The 18,900-nt window shown below is 53.5% G+C and overlaps 1 protein-coding gene across 1 annotated transcript in view; it reads left to right on the plus strand.

Moving 5' to 3' along the window:
• Positions 1–18,900, plus strand: part of LOC309565553 (phosphatidylinositol 4-phosphate 3-kinase C2 domain-containing subunit alpha-like) — a gene marked incomplete at its 3' end in the record, with an annotated part of 78,804 nt that overhangs the window by 51,419 nt on the left and 8,485 nt on the right. Inside the window, exons 9-16 of the mRNA XM_082270510.1 lie at positions 739–784; positions 866–1,073; positions 4,383–4,505; positions 4,979–5,146; positions 7,049–7,160; positions 8,425–8,567; positions 10,483–10,671; positions 10,847–10,943. Of these exons, the coding sequence (XP_082126636.1) occupies positions 739–784; positions 866–1,073; positions 4,383–4,505; positions 4,979–5,146; positions 7,049–7,160; positions 8,425–8,567; positions 10,483–10,671; positions 10,847–10,943 (1,086 nt within the window). The remainder of the gene's footprint in view (positions 1–738; positions 785–865; positions 1,074–4,382; positions 4,506–4,978; positions 5,147–7,048; positions 7,161–8,424; positions 8,568–10,482; positions 10,672–10,846; positions 10,944–18,900) is intronic.

Raw genomic sequence — 18,900 nt, forward strand, 5'->3', positions numbered from 1 at the left:
TACTGCATGGGCCATGGTCTCTGTATGGGGTCTGTGGCTGCATGGGCCATGGTCTCTGCATGGGGTCTGTGTCTGCATGGGCCATGGTCTCTGTATGGGGTCTGTGGCTGCGTTGGCCATGGTCTCTGTATGGGGTCTGTGGCTGCGTGGGCCGTGGTCTCTGTATGGGGTCTGTGGCTGCATGGGCCATGGTCTCTGCATGGGGTCTGTGGCTGCATGGGCCGTGGTCTCTGTATGGGGTCTGTGGCTGCGTGGGCCATGGTCTCTGTATGGGGTCTGTGGCTGCATGGGCTATGGTCTCTGTATGGGGTCTGTGGCTGCATGGGCCGTGGTCTCTGCATGGGGTCTGTGTCTGCATGGGCCGTGGTCTCTGCATGGGGTCTGTGTCTGCATGGGCCGTGGTCTCTGCATGGGGTCTGTGTCTGCATGGGCTGTGGTCTCTGTATGGGGTCTGTGGCTGCATGGGCTATGGTCTCTGTATGGGGTCTGTGGCTGCATGGGCCATGGTCTCTGTATGGGGTCTGTGGCTGCATGGGCCATGGTCTCTGTATGGGGTCTGTGGCTGCATGGGCCATGGTCTCTGTATGGGGTCTGTGGCTGCATGGGCCATGGTCTCTGTATGGGGTCTGTGGCTGCATGGGGTCTGTTGTCATGGCATGAGGCGCTGAACCTGCGTGTTTCCTCTCTATGTATGTTTGGGTTCGTGTACTTTTCATTTAAGCATTGCTGTGATTTCAGGGTCCCTCCAGTCCGGTTGTGGGATGTAAGGACGGTCCATCAGAGGGTGAGTTTTCCCAATATCATAGTTGGAAATCTCTGCCGCATGTAGCATGGTGTGTACTGACTGTCCTATATTCGGATGCAGGTATTCCTCAGGCTGACAGTCCTTTGCAGGAGAGTTTACAGCAGCTAACAACGGCGCTTCACAAGCTGCTGCAGCTTCACTTCTCTTCCGGGAACACTGACTTGGACCCCAGTAATACCCGACCGCTAAAAGAGGCTCGCAGCTCCGCTGACCATCTACAGTTCACTATATTTGCTGCTCATGGGATTCCCACAGGTTGGGTGTCCAGGTAAGACAGTTTTGTATCTTCTCCGTAAATGTCGTCTTTCACGCGGTCTCTATAAAATGCAGTTTCTGACGATTTCAGCAATGTGTGCCGTGGTACTGATGGGGGCCGACCAGTTCTCCACCAGGACCTTCCATGTTCTGCTCCGTAGTGGATGGAGTGATGGTGGCCAGTTCCTTCCTCAGATGTTGGGTCTGAATTATTGCCGGTGTCGAGGGCATTGTTTGCAGAGATGGGCAGGCAAGCAGCTGGCGGAGGCAGAGATGGGCCGGCTGGCGGAGGCAGAGATGGGCAGGCAAGCAGCTGGCGGAGGCAGAGATGGGCCGGCAAGCAGCTGGCGGAGGCAGAGATGGGCCGGCTGGCGGAGGCAGAGATGGGCCGGCTGGCGGAGGCAGAGATGGGCCGGCTGGCGGAGGCAGAGATGGGCCGGCTGGCGGAGGCAGAGATGGGCCGGCTGGCGGAGGCAGAGATGGGCCGGCTGGCGGAGGCAGAGATGGGCCGGCTGGCGGAGGCAGAGATGGGCCGGCTGGCGGAGGCAGAGATGGGCCGGCTGGCGGAGGCAGAGATGGGCCGGCTGGCGGAGGCAGAGATGGGCCGGCAAGCGGCTGGCGGAGGCAGAGATGGGCCGGCAAGCGGCTGTCGGAGGCAGAGATGGGCCGGCTGTCGGAGGCAGAGATGGGCCGGCTGTCGGAGGCAGAGATGGGCCGGCTGGCGGAGGCAGAGATGGGCCGGCTGGCGGAGGCAGAGATGGGCCGGCTGGCGGAGGCAGAGATGGGCTGGCTGGCGGAGGCAGAGATGGGCTGGCTGGCGGAGGCAGAGATGGGCCGGCTGGCGGAGGCAGAGATTGTCACTCCATAAGAGGGCGTAGTTGGGTTTTTGGGCTCCACCCCTTTGTCAGTGAAGGGGAGTGGCCTTGAATGCAATAAATTTAAAGGGAAGGTGGGCGTGAATGTGCACAATGACCACTCCTCTGGGTGGGACTGACAGTTTGCAGAGGAAGAGCACAGCAGTGCCATAGTTTTATACCCCTTCTTATAAAGTAGGTCAGATGGAGGTCAGAGGCACCTGTCCATGATTTCTGAATGACCTCAGAAGTGCCTCAAACTGGTGGCATGAACACAAGATGGCCACCCATTGGCCCCGGTCCTCCTAGGAATGGGATGTGTGTAATCGTTGTCTATGGGCACCAAATACAGCGCCTTCAGACTTTAGAAATAGTCCAGATAATACAGGGAGAGCTTTTCTGTCCTGTGAGATCTGGGCGGAGCATATTACCGGGGAAATTACCAGAAACATAATGGAGAAGGTCGGCTCTATCGGTCACATTTTGCTTGGAAGACGTCCAATCTCTCCCGCAGGGGAAATGTAATAATCTAATCTCAGCGATCCGGTTTTATCATTAAACACCGGGCTGTGTTCACCTTCACAAATCTTTGTCTCCGTCTGACCGAGTGGAAAGGAAACAATTCATTCTGCTGTGTTGGTCGTTCTTTGGGGTAGAAAAATTTTTTTTTTTTTTTTTTAAGTCCATTGAGGGACACCAGAATACAGGAACAGTCAGGTTATACTGCTGCCTACAGGAGGATGGGACACTGGTGAGCAGAAACGTTGTATGCCAGTTCCCATATAACCCCTCTCTACCCAGCATGCCTCATGTTTGTGAGAAAGCAATACACGATGACGTCACTCCCGCGGCAAAGAGCTCTGAAGAGACGGCACAGGTATATCTTCCCTTCTGAGCGCATGCTTCAGTGATTTCACCACTGTGAATATCTCCTAAACAGTGCAGGACAAACTCGCCTTACCTACAGCTAAACCTTATTATAGGCTTACCTGTAGGTACAAGTTAAAAAAAAGACTTCAACTTTACAACACAGAGGGGGGAGGGGATCTGTGTCCCTCAATGGACTTCAAGAGCACCAATGCTTCAGCAGAGCCAAAGAAAAGGCATCCAATCTAATAGGATGGGAAAAATATAACAACAGTGCTAGCATTATATAGACATGAAAATGTACAAAAAGTACAAATAAAACTCATGTAATCAATAATAAAGTGCTCTTGTGCTCCACATAAATTCACTCCGTGATAGGACACACCCCCTTTGTGTCCCTCCTTACCAGAATTAATGGCCCCCCAGCGTTTCAGTCTAGGAGTCAAACAGACTTGGTTTAAATAAGACTGATGGATCAAGAACTCTCCAGTAGCCTCTTAGATGTTCCAAATAATCCTCAAGTGCAGAACAAAGAAGGAGCCAATAGTAAAGTGCCGTAGGGTTGCAGTTTAATTGCGCAATAAAAACACAAATACAAGACCGTAGATAGAAATCAGCATGAATATTGCAATCTGCTTCCGCGAACGCCGTAACCACCGTGTGTTCCAAGGAAACTGGAAGTGACGTAGTTAAAACACAGGACCGGAAATTCAATCAACGCGTTTCACCCTCCCACAGGGCGTCATCGGAGGGCGAAACGCATTGGCGTAATTTCCAGTTTCCAGTTTTAACTACGTCACTTCCGGTTGCTGTGGAACACATGGTTACGGCGTTCGCGGAAGCATATTGCAATATATTCATGCTGATTACTGTCTTGTATTTATGTTTTTATTGCACAATTAAACTGCAACCCTACGGCACTTTACTATTGGCTCCTTCTTTGTTCTGCACTTGAAGATTATTTGGAACATCTAAGAGGCTACTGGGGAGTTCTTTATCCGTTCCTTGTGACCCATCAGTCTTAATCCAAGCCTTTCTGACTCCCAGACTGAGAAGCTGGGCATCCATTGGTGCTGGTAAGGAGGGACACAAAGGGGGTGTGTCCTATCATGGAGTGAATTTATATGGAGCACAAGAGCACTTTATTATTGGTTACATCAGTTTTATTTGTACTTTTTGTACATTTTATACGTCTATATGATGCTAGCGTTGTTGTGGTTTTTTTTTTTCAGGTTTACAAATGATCATCACTTTGTGCACAGCTGCTGCTAATAAATTCACGATAGCGCGAGTATTTATTTTATTATAACCTCATAGGATGGACACTAGCATAAAACTGAGGCATACTGGGTAGAGGAGGGGTTACCCAGGGGCTGGCTGACTACTTTGCCATCATTTACTCCTCCTGTAGGTGGCAGTATAACTCAACTGTTTCTGAATCCCCTGTGTCCCTCAGTGGATGATAAAGGAATCCTTCCATTGTATGATGTGGCAGCAAATCCACTGAAATCTGTGAAATCCGATGTTTTATCACTCGTCTTCTGTCATGGGGTGTTATGTGTCTTTATGAAGTGTTCTGATTGGCCTCCTCTCTCTTTCAGCTTCGAGAAGTATTATATAATGTGCTCCTTGCTGTATAACGGCAGAGATTTGTTCAAACCGGTTCAGTCCAAGAAAGTGGGAACATACAAGAGCTTCTTCTATCTGGTGAAATGGGACGAGCTGTAAGTACCGATACAAGCTGCAGGATGGCGGAGTTCCTCCATAGAGTGCTCTGTCCTGCACCACGTATGACACTAAATGTGTGTCTACAGGGGGCGCTATTTACTAATTCAGTGACTTCTGAAGGCAATTGGTTCCACTAGATTTTAGTTAGGGGTATCAGAGTAAAGGGGGGTGAATACAAATGCAGCCACACTTTTCACAGATTTATTTGTATCATTTATCATTTTCCTTCCACTTCACAATTATGGTCACTTTGTCGGTCTATCACATAAAATCCCAATAAAATACATTTATGTTTTTGGTTGTAACATGACAACATGTGGGAAATTTCAAGGGGTGTGAATACTTTTTCATGGCACGGTGTGGGTGTCATTGTCTCGGCGTGTTTGTCTACTTTTCCCTGACATCTGACACACGCTCCTCTCTGATTGGCTCTGCCATAACAAAGTCCTGTTTCTTGCCTATTTTGCAGGATCATTTTTCCCATACAGATCGCACAGCTGCCATTAGAGTCCATCCTTCAGCTTCGCCTCTACGGGATCCTGAATCCAAACAGCGGGGGCTCCCCGGACTCCAATAAGCAGAGGAAGGGACCAGAGTTGCTGGGACAGGTTTCCTTACCGCTCTTCAGCTTCAGGAGGTAGGTGATTGGGTACACCGTGTGTGGGAAGATATTACTGGACAGGGCAGGAGAATGACCCCTTCCTGCCAATGGCAGCCAGCCACTCCTCATTAGCCAGAACCGGCCAATGGCAGCCAGCCACTCCTCATTAGCCAGAACCTGGCTGTGGCAGCCAGCCACTCCTCATTAGCCAGACCTGGCTGTGGCAGCCAGCCACTCCTCATTAGCCAGAACCGGCCAATGGCAGCCAGCCACTCCTCATTAGCCAGACCTGGCTGTGGCAGCCAGCCACTCCTCATTAGCCAGAACCTGGCTGTGGCAGCCAGCCACTCCTCATTAGCCAGAACCGGCCAATGGCAGCCAGCCACTCCTCATTAGCCAGAACCTGGCTGTGGCAGCGTTGAGTGAACCAGGGGTCTGAAAGGGCAAAAATGACCCCAGCTCTGGCTGCAGTACTCGTCTGCCTTTTTTTTCCCCAGCTCCATGTTCTCAGGGCCTTCATTCGCCATAATCTTCTGCAATGGGTGGTCAGTTCTGCTCCCCGCGTCCAATAGGGACCGCCCAGCCTGAAGAAGATTTCTTCAACTAGCAGAGAAAAGTTCAAACTGACCTTAGAAATAATTATTACCGGAGGAGTAGCTGATGAATTTTGAAAAAGATAGTTTTCAGACTTTTGTGAATATAACCCGGGGAGGTCATTCTGACTCCTTGGTGTGTGGAAGACGCCAACCCACCAACCAGATACCCTATAAAGGACCACACCGACACAATGGTGCCACCAATTAGACCCTACAGAGGACCACACCAACACAATGGTGCCACCAATTAGACCATACAAAGGACCACACCAACACAATGGTGCCACCAATTAGACCCTACAAAGGACCACACCGACACAATGGTGCCACCAATTAGACCCTACAGAGGACCACACCAACACAATGGTGCCACCAATTAGACCATACAAAGGACCACACCAACACAATGGTGCCACCAATTAGACCCTACAAAGGACCACACCGACACAATGGTGCCACCAATTAGACCATAAAAAGGGACCACACCGACACAATGGTGCCACCAATTAGACCATACAAAGGACCACACCGACACAATGGTGCCACCAATTAGACTATACAAAGGACCACACCAACACAATGGTGCCACCAATTAGACTATACAAAGGACCACACCGACACAATGGTGCCACCAATTAGACTCTACAAAGGACCACACTGACACAATGGTGCCATCAATTATGTTTCTGTTCTCTAAACTCTTATGTGCACCCCAGGGGTCCTCCTGTCCATCACACCGCCAATAGCTGGACATACACACGTATGAAAGTTTCTATTCATCCTGCAAGCTGAATGGGAAAACAATCGAACAAATTCCTCTCTTCATGCTATAAAACATGACAAATCTTCTGCTATGACAATTGCAATTCCACAGCCTGTCCCGCTGATTGGATGCAGTCGCTGTTTAGCCAACACTTTTCCACCAATCTCCTCTGATTTTTCAAATGATTTTTTTTTGGGGGGGAGGGGGGGGGATTGGGGTGCTTTGGAATTTGTACCTTCTCTCTACCAATGATTGCACCTATACTGCTGGTAACGTTCATTGGACAGTGTTGGGTGGAGGCGGAGCTCAAGGCATTGGGAGGGCTGGGCCAGGAGAGGACATTGATGAGTATCAGAGGGACTTGTGGGCACCTGGTGATACCTTCTCATACACAACATTGTCATTTTATGAGATCTGTGAACTCTGACAGGTTCACTTTATGTGGTCAGAAGTTCTGAGTGGGACTCCAACTGCTGTTTATGGAATCTAATCTGATTGGCCTTCACCTCTGTATACAGAAGTATTGTATGATGGGACCGTCTCAGGTCCTCAATGTTCTGAACTCTCTCTGTCTTCCAGAACGCTGACATGTGGAACTAAACTTCTAAACCTGTGGACGTCCTTCCTGTCCGGTGGGGGGCCGGGGGCGGTGGGCAGGAGGACAATGCCCATGCAGAAGCTGGTCATACAGGTGAGTGCAGTACACGTGTGTTCAGTATCCTCGGGGGGGATAGTCTGGTCATAAACTGGAAGAGTGATTGATTAGAACTGTGAGATCAGGAGGAGGTTGGTGTCCTCCAGGAGGAGGAGGTTGGTGTCCTCCAGGAGGAGGAGGTTGGTGTCCTCCAGGGGGTTGGTGTCCTCCAGGAGGAGGAGGTTGGTGTCCTCCAGGTAAGTCCTTCCTACATACAGACATAAAGCACGCTTTGTGTAAATCTGTGAGCGTTCAGCTCTTTATTTATTGCTGTATCTCCTCTGTTGTAAGGCACCCACCTGTCTGCTCTCAGTCTTCTAGCCAATGTGCGCATGCGCAGCTCAGCATGTATTCCCGTGACACGCCAGCTGTGCCAGAAATACTGACTCCTGTGTGCACATGGGGGATGATGTCATCCCCCACCAGCCAATCAAGAGGCTGCAAACCTGCAAGTAGCTCAGGGAGATTATGAAAGCCAGTGAGGGATGTCAGTCACATCCCTGGAAGGCGGAAGGCTGGAGGGCTGGAAGTATTTTTGGGAAATTAGTTACTAAAGTTGTTTTTTTTCATTTAAAAATAACAAACCTGTTATACTTACTGCTCTGTAATGGTTTTCCACAGAGCAGCCCCAATTCCCCTTTTCTGGGGTCCCCCGCCGGCGCTCCTGGCTTCTCCCTCTTGCTGAGCTGAGTGCCCCCCACAACAATCAGCTTGCTATGGGGGCACCAAGGAACTGTGTGTGTCCATTCTGACACGGAACTGCAGATTGACCTCAACGGGAGCCAATGGCACCCCCGCTGCTGTCTCAGCCAATGAGGACAGCCGAGATTGTCATGCAATATTGCTGGATGGAGAATGGGGCTCAGGTAAGTATTAAGGGGGGAGGGGCACACAGAAGGTTTTTAATCTTAATGCATAGAATGCACTTCCTGCTTTTACAACTCCTCTTCTGTTACAAGAATCGCATTCCTCTTCTGGCCAGTTATGAATATTTTGCTGATTTTAGTCATCTCCATTGCAGACTTCATGCCCCAGGGAGAATAATTCCTGCTTTCCTGGCTCCTCCTCCTCTGTGCTGTGATTGGTGGCACCCCTAGTTTGGAGTGGGGAGTGCGGGAAATGGAATATATACACCTGCCCTGTGATCAGGTTTTCTGATGGGATCGGCCTCTCTATAAATGTTTCCACAATTCATGAATGTGATATTGCTGAATGCGGCAGTGCAGAGTGATGACTCAGTGTCGTCCTCCTCCTCCTCCAGGTGGATTTCCCCTCTCCGGCTTTCCTTATTGTGTACAAAGCTCCAGAGGCGACCAGCAACTGCACACCGCAGAGCATCGATACACTGGACAAGGAGGCCAAGAACAGACTTCTGACTCTCCTCTCCAAAGAGGCCCTGTCTGGGTAAGTGCTGGGGATGAGGCTCTATGTGGGTAAGTGCTGGGGACGAGGCCCTGTCTGGATAAGTGCTGGGGACGGGGCCCTGTCTGGGTAAGTGCTGGGGACGAGGCCCTGTCTGGATAAGTGCTGGGGACGGGGCCCTGTCTGGGTAAGTGCTGGGGACGGGGCCCTGTCTGGGTAAGTGCTGGGGACGGGGCCCTGTCTGGGTGGGTAGTAGGGACGGGGCCCTGTCTGGGTAAGTGCTGGGGACGAGGCCCTGTCTGGGTAGGTGCTGGGGACGGGGCCCTGTCTGGGTAAGTGCTGGGGACGAGGCCCTGTCTGGGTAGGTGGTAGGGACGAGGCCCTGTCTGGGTAAGTGCTGGGGACGAGGCCCTGTCTGGGTAAGTGCTGGGGACGGGGCCCTGTCTGGGTAAGTGCTGGGGACGGGGCCCTGTCTGGGTAAGTGCTGGGGACGGGGCCCTGTCTGGGTAAGTGCTGGGGACGGGGCTCTGTCTGGGTAAGTGCTGGGGACGGGGCTCTGTCTGGGTAAGTGCTGGGGACGAGGCCCTGTCTGGGTAAGTGCTGGGGACGGGGCCCTGTCTGGGTAAGTGCTGGGGACGGGGCCCTGTCTGGGTAAGTGCTGGGGACGGGGCCCTGTCTGGGTAAGTGCTGGGGACGGGGCCCTGTCTGGGTAAGTGCTGGGGACGAGGCCCTATGTGGGTAAGTGGTGGGGACGAGGCCCTATGTGGGTAAGTGCTGGGGACGGGGCCCTGTCTGGGTAAGTGCTGGGGACGGGGCCCTGTCTGGGTAAGTGCTGGGGACGGGGCCCTGTCTGGGTAAGTGCTGGGGACGAGGCCCTATGTGGGTAAGTGGTGGGGACGAGGCCCTGTCTGGGTAAGTGCTGGGGACGAGGCCCTATGTGGGTAAGTGGTGGGGACGAGGCCCTGTCTGGGTAAGTGCTGGGGACGAGGCCCTATGTGGGTAAGTGCTGGGGACGAGGCCCTGTCTGGGTAAGTGCTGGGGACGGGGCCCTGTCTGGGTAAGTGCTGGGGACGGGGCCCTGTCTGGGTAAGTGCTGGGGACGGGGCCCTGTCTGGGTAAGTGCTGGGGACGGGGCCCTGTCTGGGTAAGTGCTGGGGACGGGGCCCTGTCTGGGTAAGTGCTGGGGACGGGCTCTGTCTGGGTAAGTGCTGGGGACGGGGCCCTGTCTGGGTAAGTGCTGGGGACGAGGCCCTATGTGGGTAAGTGCTGGGGACGAGGCCCTGTCTGGGTAAGTGCTGGGGACGAGGCCCTATGTGGGTAAGTGCTGGGGACGAGGCCCTATGTGGGTAAGTGCTGGGGACGAGGCCCTGTCTGGGTAAGTGCTGGGGACGGGGCCCTGTTTGGGTAAGTGCTGGGGACGGGGCCCTGTTTGGGTAAGTGCTGGGGACGGGGCCCTGTTTGGCTAAGTGCTGGGGACAGGGCCCTGTCTGGCTAAGTGCTGGGGACGGGGCCCTGTCTGGGTAAGTGCTGGGGACAGGGCCCTGTCTGGGTAAGTGCTGGGGACGGGGCCCTGTCTGGGTAAGTGCTGGGGATGGGGCCCTGTCTGGGTAAGTGGTGGGGACGAGGCCCTGTCTGGGTAAGTGCTGGGGACGGGGCCCTGTCTGGGTAAGTGCTGGGGACGGGGTTCTGTCTGGGTAAGTGCTGGGGACGGGGCCCTGTCTGGGTAAGTGCTGGGGACGGGGCCCTGTCTGGGTAAGTGCTGGGGACGGGGCCCTGTCTGGGTAAGTGCTGGGGATGGGGCCCTGTCTGGGTAAGTGCTGGGGGTGGGGCCCTGTCTGGGTAAGTGCTGGGGGAGGAGGTAATTACCCTTTATGCTGTATACATGCCGGATCCTGGAGTCTCCTCCAGGGATGGAGAATGATTGGCCGCCTTGGCTGATGATGTCATCATATTGCAGGTTATCAAAGGAAGATAAATCCTTTCTGTGGGAGAAACGTCACTACTGCTACCAGAACCGGAACTGCCTTCCCAAGATCCTGGCTAGCGCCCCCAAATGGGACGTATCGTATCTGGCTGATATCTATTCCCTGCTGCGCTCCTGGCCGCCTCTCACCCCAGTCTGTGCACTGGAGCTGCTAGACTCCAGGTGAGCCAAATCTCCAACATAAGCTGCTGCCCTCCTCCTGAATGATTTATCTGTGGATCGTGTTATTGGTTGTTTGATGTGGGCGGGGTTTCCTATACTGACCCCTCAGGCTGAATACATTGTTCTCATGCGGTTCTGTGATCCCCGGCTCTGCTGTACTGTTTGCTGGTTTTAGGTTCACAGATCAGGAAGTGCGCTCGGCGGCGGTGAGATGGGTTCAGGACGCCATGAGTGACGATGAGTTGGTGGATCTGCTGCCGCAGTTTGTGCAGGTGAGGTAATGGATTGAATTCATAGCTAGATAAACCTATAGAGGATCCTGCGATGACCGAATGTTCTAGGAACGTGTATAATCGGGGAAGTCTCAGCGGGATTTAAAACTTACCTACTGGGTTCAGGGATTCTTCTAAAAAAATCAGAGCTTCAGAAACGAAAAGCAGAACCATCTGGAAGAAAAACCTAACTTTGTCTTTTTGCCTTTTAATCTGCACCCCTGAATGAAGCCCAATTAATGGGCGTTCCTATGGGGGTGACCAAGCACAGCCCAGTTGCTACTGTTTCCTTTACTATCCACCTTTATCCACCTCCCCCCCCCAGTGTTCCTCGCTTTCATTTTCTCAACATTACTATCTGTTATCAGTTTAGTTTTCCTCCCACCTCCTTCTGTTATTCTCTCCCAGCCCCTCTATTCGCTCCTCCCACCTCCTTCTGTCATTCTCCCCCAGCCCCTCTATTCGCTCCTCCCACCTCCTTCTGTCATTCTCTCCCAGCCCCTCTATTCGCTCCTCCCACCTCCTTCTGTCATTCTCCCCCAGCCCCTCTATTCGCTCCTCCCACCTCCTCCTGTTATTCTCCCCCAGCCCCTCTATTCGCTCCTCCCACCTCCTCCTGTTATTCTCCCCCAGCCCCTCTATTCGCTCCTCCCACCTCCTTCTGTCATTCTCCCCCAGCCCCTCTATTCGCTCCTCCCACCTCCTCCTGTCATTCTCCCCCAGCCCCTCTATTCGCTCCTCCCACCTCCTTCTGTCATTCTCCCCCAGCCCCTCTATTCGCTCCTCCCACCTCCTTCTGTCATTCTCCCCCAGCCCCTCTATTCGCTCCTCCCACCTCCTTCTGTCATTCTCCCCCAGCCCCTCTATTCGCTCCTCCCACCTCCTTCTGTCATTCTCCCCCAGCCCCTCTATTCGCTCCTCCCACCTCCTCCTGTTATTCTCCCCCAGCCCCTCTATTCGCTCCTCCCACCTCCTTCTGTCATTCTCCCCCAGCCCCTCTATTCGCTCCTCCCACCTCCTCCTGTCATTCTCCCCCAGCCCCTCTATTCGCTCCTCCCACCTCCTCCTGTCATTCTCCCCCAGCCCCTCTATTCGCTCCTCCCACCTCCTCCTGTCATTCTCCCCCAGCCCCTCTATTCGCTCCTCCCACCTCCTCCTGTCATTCTCCCCCAGCCCCTCTATTCGCTCCTCCCACCTCCTTCTGTCATTCTCCCCCAGCCCCTCTATTCGCTCCTCCCACCTCCTTCTGTCATTCTCCCCCAGCCCCTCTATTCGCTCCTCCCACCTCCTCCTGTCATTCTCCCCCAGCCCCTCTATTCGCTCCTCCCACCTCCTCCTGTCATTCTCCCCCAGCCCCTCTATTCGCTCCTCCCACCTCCTCCTGTCATTCTCCCCCAGCCCCTCTATTCGCTCCTCCCACCTCCTTCTGTCATTCTCTCCCAGCCCCTCTATTCGCTCCTCTCCTTCTGTCATTCTCTCCCAGCCCCTCTATTCCTTCCTCCTACCTCCTTCTGTCATTCTCTCCCAGCCCCTCTATTTGCTCCTCCCACCTCCTTCTGTCATTCTCTCCCAGCCCCTCTATTTGCTCCTCCCACCTCCTTCTGTCATTCTCTCCCAGCCCCTCTATTCTCTCCTCCCACCTCCTTCTGTCATTCTCTATTCGCTCCTCTATTCGCTCCTCCCGCCTCCTTCTGTCATTCTCTCCCAGCCCCTCTATTCGCTCCTCCCACCTCCTTCTGTCATTCTCTCCCAGCCCCTCTATTCGCTCCTCCCACCTCCTGTCATTCTCTCCCAGCCCCTCTATTCTCTCCTCCCACCTCCTTCTGTCATTCTCTATTGGCTCCTCTATTCGCTCCTCCCGCCTCCTTCTGTCATTCTCTCCCAGCCCCTCTATTCTCTCCTCCCACCTCCTTCTGTCATTCTCTCCCACCTCCTGTATTCGCTCCTCCCACCTCCTTCTGTCATTCTCTCCCACCTCCTGTATTCGCTCCTCCCACCTCCTTCTGTCATTCTCTCCCAGCCCCTCTATTCTCTCCTCCCACCTCCTTCTGTCATTCTCTATTGGCTCCTCTATTCGCTCCTCCCACCTCCTTCTGTCATTCTCTCCCAGCCCCTCTATTCACTCCTCCCACCTCCTTCTGTCATTCTCTCCCACCTCCTCTATTCACTCCTCCCACCTCCTTCTGTCATTCTCTCCCAGCTCCTCTATTCGCTCCTCCCACCTCCTTCTGTCATTCTCTCCCAGCTCCTCTATTCGCTCCTCCCACCTCCTTCTGTCATTCTCTCCCACCTCCTCTATTCGCTCCTCTCTCCTCCTTCTGTCATTCTCTCCCAGACCCTCTATTCGCTCCTCCCACCTCCTTCTGTCATTCTCTCCCAGCCCCTCTTTTCGCTCCTCCCACCTCCTTCTGTCATTCTCTCCCAGCCCCTCTTTTCGCTCCTCCCACCTCCTTCTGTCATTCTCTCCCAGCTCCTCTATTCGCTCCTCCCACCTCCTTCTGTCATTTTCTCCCAGCCCCTCTATTCGCTCCTCCCACCTACTTCTGTCATTCTCTCCCAGCCCCTCTATTTGCTCCTCCCACCTCCTTCTGTCATTCTCTCCCAGCTCCTCTATTCACTCCTCCCACCTCCTTCTGTCATTCTCTCCCAGCCCCTCTATTCGCTCCTCCCACCTCCTTCTGTCATTTTCTCCCAGCCCCTCTATTCACTCCTCCCACCTCCTTCTGTCATTCTCTCCCACCTCCTCTATTCGCTCCTCCCACCTCCTTCTGTCATTCTCTCCCAGCCCCTCTATTCGCTCCTCCCACCTCCTTCTGTCCTTCTCTCCCAGCCCCTCTATTCACTCCTCCCACCTCCTTCTGTCATTCTCTCCCAGCCCCTCTATTTGCTCCTCTTACCTCCTTCTGTCATTCTCTCCCCGCTCCTCTATTCGCTCCTCCCACCTCCTTCTGTCATTCTCTCTCAGCCCCTCAATTCGCTCCTCCCACCTCCTTCTGTCATTCTCTCCCAGCCCCTCTATTTGCTCCTCCCACCTCCTTCTGTCATTCTCTCCCAGCCCCTCTTCGCTCCTCCCACCTCCTTCTGTCATTCTCTCCCAGCTCCTCTATTCGCTCCTCCCACCTCCTTCTGTCATTCTCTCCCAGCCCCTCTATTCGCTCCTCCCACCTCCTTCTGTCATTCTCTCCCAGCCCCTCTATTCGCTCCTCCCACCTCCTTCTGTCATTCTCTCCCAGCCCCTCTATTTGCTCCTCCCACCTCCTTCTGTCATTCTCTCCCAGCCCCTCTTCGCTCCTCCCACCTCCTTCTGTCATTCTCTCCCAGCCCCTCTATTCGCTCCTCCCACCTCCTTCTGTCATTCTCTCCCAGCCCCTCTATTCTCTCCTCCCACCTCCTTCTGTCATTCTCTCCCACCTCCTGTATTCGCTCCTCCCACCTCCTTCTGTCATTCTCTCCCAGCCCCTCCAGTCACTCCTCCCACCTCCTTCTGTCATTCTCTCCCACCTCCTCTATTCGCTCCTCTCACCTTCTTCTGTCATTCTCTATTCGCCCTTTATTCGCTCCTCTCACCTCCTTCTGTCATTCTCTCCCAGCCCCTCTATTCTCTCCTCCCACCTCCTTCTGTCATTCTTTATTGGCTCCTCTATTCGCTCCTCCCGCCTCCTTCTGTCATTCTCTCCCAGCCCCTCTATTCGCTCCTCCCACCTCCTTCTGTCATTCTCTCCCACCTCCTCTATTCGCTCCTCCCACCTCCTTCTGTCATTCTCTCCCAGCCCCTCTATTCGCTCCTCCCACCTCCTTCTGTCCTTCTCTCCCAGCCCCTCTATTCACTCCTCCCACCTCCTTCTGTCATTCTCTCCCAGCCCCTCTATTTGCTCCTCTTACCTCCTTCTGTCATTCTCTCCCCGCTCCTCTATTCGCTCCTCCCGCCTCCTTCTGTCATTCTCTCCCAGCCCCTCTATTCGCTCCTCCCACCTCCTTCTGTCATTCTCTCCCACCTCCTCTATTCGCTCCTCCCACCTCCTTCTGTCATTCTCTCCCAGCCCCTCTATTCGCTCCTCCCACCTCCTTCTGTCCTTCTCTCCCAGCCCCTCTATTCACTCCTCCCACCTCCTTCTGTCATTCTCTCCCAGCCCCTCTATTTGCTCCTCTTACCTCCTTCTGTCATTCTCTCCCCCGCTCCTCTATTCGCTCCTCCCACCTCCTTCTGTCATTCTCTCTCAGCCCCTCAATTCGCTCCTCCCACCTCCTTCTGTCATTCTCTCCCAGCCCCTCTATTCGCTCCTCCCACCTCCTTCTGTCATTCTCTCCCAGCCCCTCTATTTGCTCCTCCCACCTCCTTCTGTCATTCTCTCCCAGCCCCTCTTCGCTCCTCCCACCTCCTTCTGTCATTCTCTCCCAGCTCCTCTATTCGCTCCTCCCACCTCCTTCTGTCATTCTCTCCCAGCTCCTCTATTCGCTCCTCCCACCTCCTTCTGTCATTCTCTCCCAGCTCCTCTATTCGCTCCTCCCACCTCCTTCTGTCATTCTCTCTCAGCCCCTCAATTCGCTCCTCCCACCTCCTTCTGTCATTCTCTCCTAGCCCCTCTATTCGCTCCTCCCACCTCCTTCTGTCATTCTCTCCCAGCCCCTCTATTTGCTCCTCCCACCTCCTTCTGTCATTCTCTCCCAGCCCCTCTTCGCTCCTCCCACCTCCTTCTGTCATTCTCTCCCAGCCCCTCTATTCGCTCCTCCCACCTCCTTCTGTCATTCTCTCCCAGCCCCTCTATTCGCTCCTCCCACCTCCTTCTGTCATTCTCTCCCAGCCCCTCTATTTTCTCCTCCCACCTCCTTCTGTCATTCTCTCCCACCTCCTGTATTCGCTCCTCCCACCTCCTTCTGTCATTCTCTCCCAGCCCCTCCAGTCACTCCTCCCACCTCCTTCTGTCATTCTCTCCCACTCCTCTATTCGCTCCTCTCACCTTCTTCTGTCATTCTCTATTCGCTCCTCTCACCTCCTTCTGTCATTCTCTCCCAGCCCCTCTATTCTCTCCTCCCACCTCCTTCTGTCATTCTCTATTGGCTCCTCTATTCGCTCCTCCCGCCTCCTTCTGTCATTCTCTCCCAGCCCCTCTATTCGCTCCTCCCACCTCCTTCTGTCATTCTCTCCCAGCCCCTCTATTCTCTCCTCCCACCTCCTTCTGTCATTCTCTCCCACCTCCTGTATTCGCTCCTCCCACCTCCTTCTGTCATTCTCTATTGGCTCCTCTATTCGCTCCTCCCACCTCCTTCTGTCATTCTCTCCCAGCCCCTCTATTCACTCCTCCCACCTCCTTCTGTCATTCTCTCCCACCTCCTCTATTCACTCCTCCCACCTCCTTCTGTCATTCTCTCCCAGCTCCTCTATTCGCTCCTCCCACCTCCTTCTATCATTCTCTCCCAGCCCCTCTATTCGCTCCTCCCACCTCCTTCTGTCATTCTCTCCCAGCCCCTCTATTCGCTCCTCCCACCTCCTTCTGTCATTCTCTCCCAGCCCCTCTATTCTCTCCTCCCACCTCCTTCTGTCATTCTCTCCCACCTCCTGTATTCGCTCCTCCCACCTCCTTCTGTCATTCTCTATTGGCTCCTCTATTCGCTCCTCCCACCTCCTTCTGTCATTCTCTCTCAGCCCCTCAATTCGCTCCTCCCACCTCCTTCTGTCATTCTCTCCCAGCCCCTCTATTCGCTCCTCCCACCTCCTTCTGTCATTCTCTCCCAGCTCCTCTATTCGCTCCTCCCACCTCCTTCTATCATTCTCTCCCACCTCCTCTATTCGCTCCTCCCACCTCCTTCTGTCATTCTCTCCCAGCCCCTCTATTCGCTCCTCCCACCTCCTTCTGTCATTCTCTCCCAGCCCCTCTATTCGCTCCTCCCACCTCCTTCTGTCATTCTCTCCCAGCCCCTCTATTCTCTCCTCCCACCTCCTTCTGTCATTCTCTCCCACCTCCTGTATTCGCTCCTCCCACCTCCTTCTGTCATTCTCTATTGGCTCCTCTATTCGCTCCTCCCACCTCCTTCTGTCATTCTCTCTCAGCCCCTCTATTCGCTCCTCCCACCTCCTTCTGTCATTCTCTCCCAGCTCCTCTATTCGCTCCTCCCACCTCCTTCTATCATTCTCTCCCACCTCCTCTATTCGCTCCTTCCACCTCCTTCTGTCATTCTCTCCCAGCCCCTCTATTCGCTCCTCCCACCTCCTTCTGTCATTCTCTCCCAGCCCCTCCAGTCACTCCTTCCACTTCCCATTGTCATTTTTGTATGTAAATATATTTTCTGTATGTGTTTCACTGGGAAGACATATACAGGGCAGTCTCACTGACCCCCCCCCCCCCCCCCTGCATAGCTAGTGATGGCGCTTGTCTCAAGGGCAGGCTAGAGCAGCAAGGTTAAATAGCTGGGAGGTGGGGGCAGGTGGGGCATTCAGTCGGCTTATCAGCCACAGCACAGATTAAAACCGGTCCGATGTGTAAAGCCCTGGCCAAAAGTTTTGAGAATGGCACAAATATTATTCTTACAAAGTCTGCTGCCTCTTTGTGTCAGATGTTACTATGGAATATTAAAATATAATTCCAAGCATTCCAGAAGTGTCCAAAGCTTTTACTGACAATGACACGAAGCTTATACAAAAGTCAATACTTGCAGTGGTGACCCTTCTTTATTTAAGACCTCTGTAATTCTCCCCGGCATGGTGTCACTCAACTTCTGGGCCACACCCTGACTGATAGCCCCCCCCCCCCCCCCATCCTTCCATATTCAATGCTGGGAGTTTGTCAGAATTTGTGGGCTTTTTTTTGTTGACCCCGCCTCTTGAGGATTGACCACAGGTTCTCAATGGGATTAAAGTCTGGGGAGTTTCCTGGCCATGGACCCAACATTTCCATGTTTTGTTCCCCAAGACACTTAGTTATGAGTTTTGCCCCATGGAAAGGAGCTCCATCATGGTGGAGAAGCCATTGTTCCTCACCAAACTCTTCTTGGATGGTTGGGAGAAGTTGCTCTTGGAGGCAAATTGTGAGTGAGCCCCTCCCTTGGCTGAGAAGCGACCCCCCCCCCCCCCCACACACACACACACAAATTATCTCAGGATGCATGGCACAGGACTGATGGGGGCACTCACTTTTTCTTCTCCAGATCCCCCAAAGAATGGGAAAGAGGATTCATCAGAGAAAATGATATTCTCCAGTCCTCAGCAGTCCAATCCCTGGACCTTCTGCAGAATATCAGTCTGTCCTGGAGACCGTCCTCCAAAGGTCTTAGCACTGTGTGACGCACTCACACCTGTCTGCCATTCCTGAGCAAGCCCCTATCCTCCCCTCCCCCCCGCACTGGTGGTGCCCCCATCCCGCAGCTCAATCAACTGTAGGAGGCGGTCGTGGCGCTTGCTGGACTTTTTTGGGCGCCCTGAAGCCTTCTTCACAAATGCAGTGGAAATGTTTTTTATGGGATTAAGTTCATTTAAATGGCAAAGAGCGACTTCATTCATCTGATCGCTCTTCATAACATTCTGGAGTATATGCAAATTCCATCATAAACACGGAGGAAGCCGACTTTGTGACAATTCATAGTTGTGTCATTCTCAAAACTTTTGGCCACAGCTGTACTTTGTCCCCTGGAGGAATAGAAGAATCTGGGAATATTACTGGAATGTGCGCGTTCCTGTGCGGTCCCTCATGTTTGTTTTTGACAGCCGTTCCATCCAAATGCGTGGAACCCCAAAAGAAAGAAGGGCAAGCATTACTTTTTCAGATTACCCCACATAGTACTGCGGTACCATGCAGTTTGTTAGCTTCATTTGGGATGTCATTACCAATTAATGGTACACGTGTGCGTCCCGCAAGGGCGTATTAAAGGGAACACGTGTGTGTCCCGCAAGGGCGTATTAAAGGGAACACGTGTGTCCCGCAAGGGCGTATTCATGGTATACGTGTGATTCGCGCATAGGGCG

Source organism: Pelophylax lessonae, assembly GCF_965119305.1.
Source record: "Pelophylax lessonae genome assembly, chromosome: 10".
In the NCBI taxonomy this organism is placed as follows: Eukaryota; Metazoa; Chordata; class Amphibia; order Anura; family Ranidae; genus Pelophylax; species Pelophylax lessonae.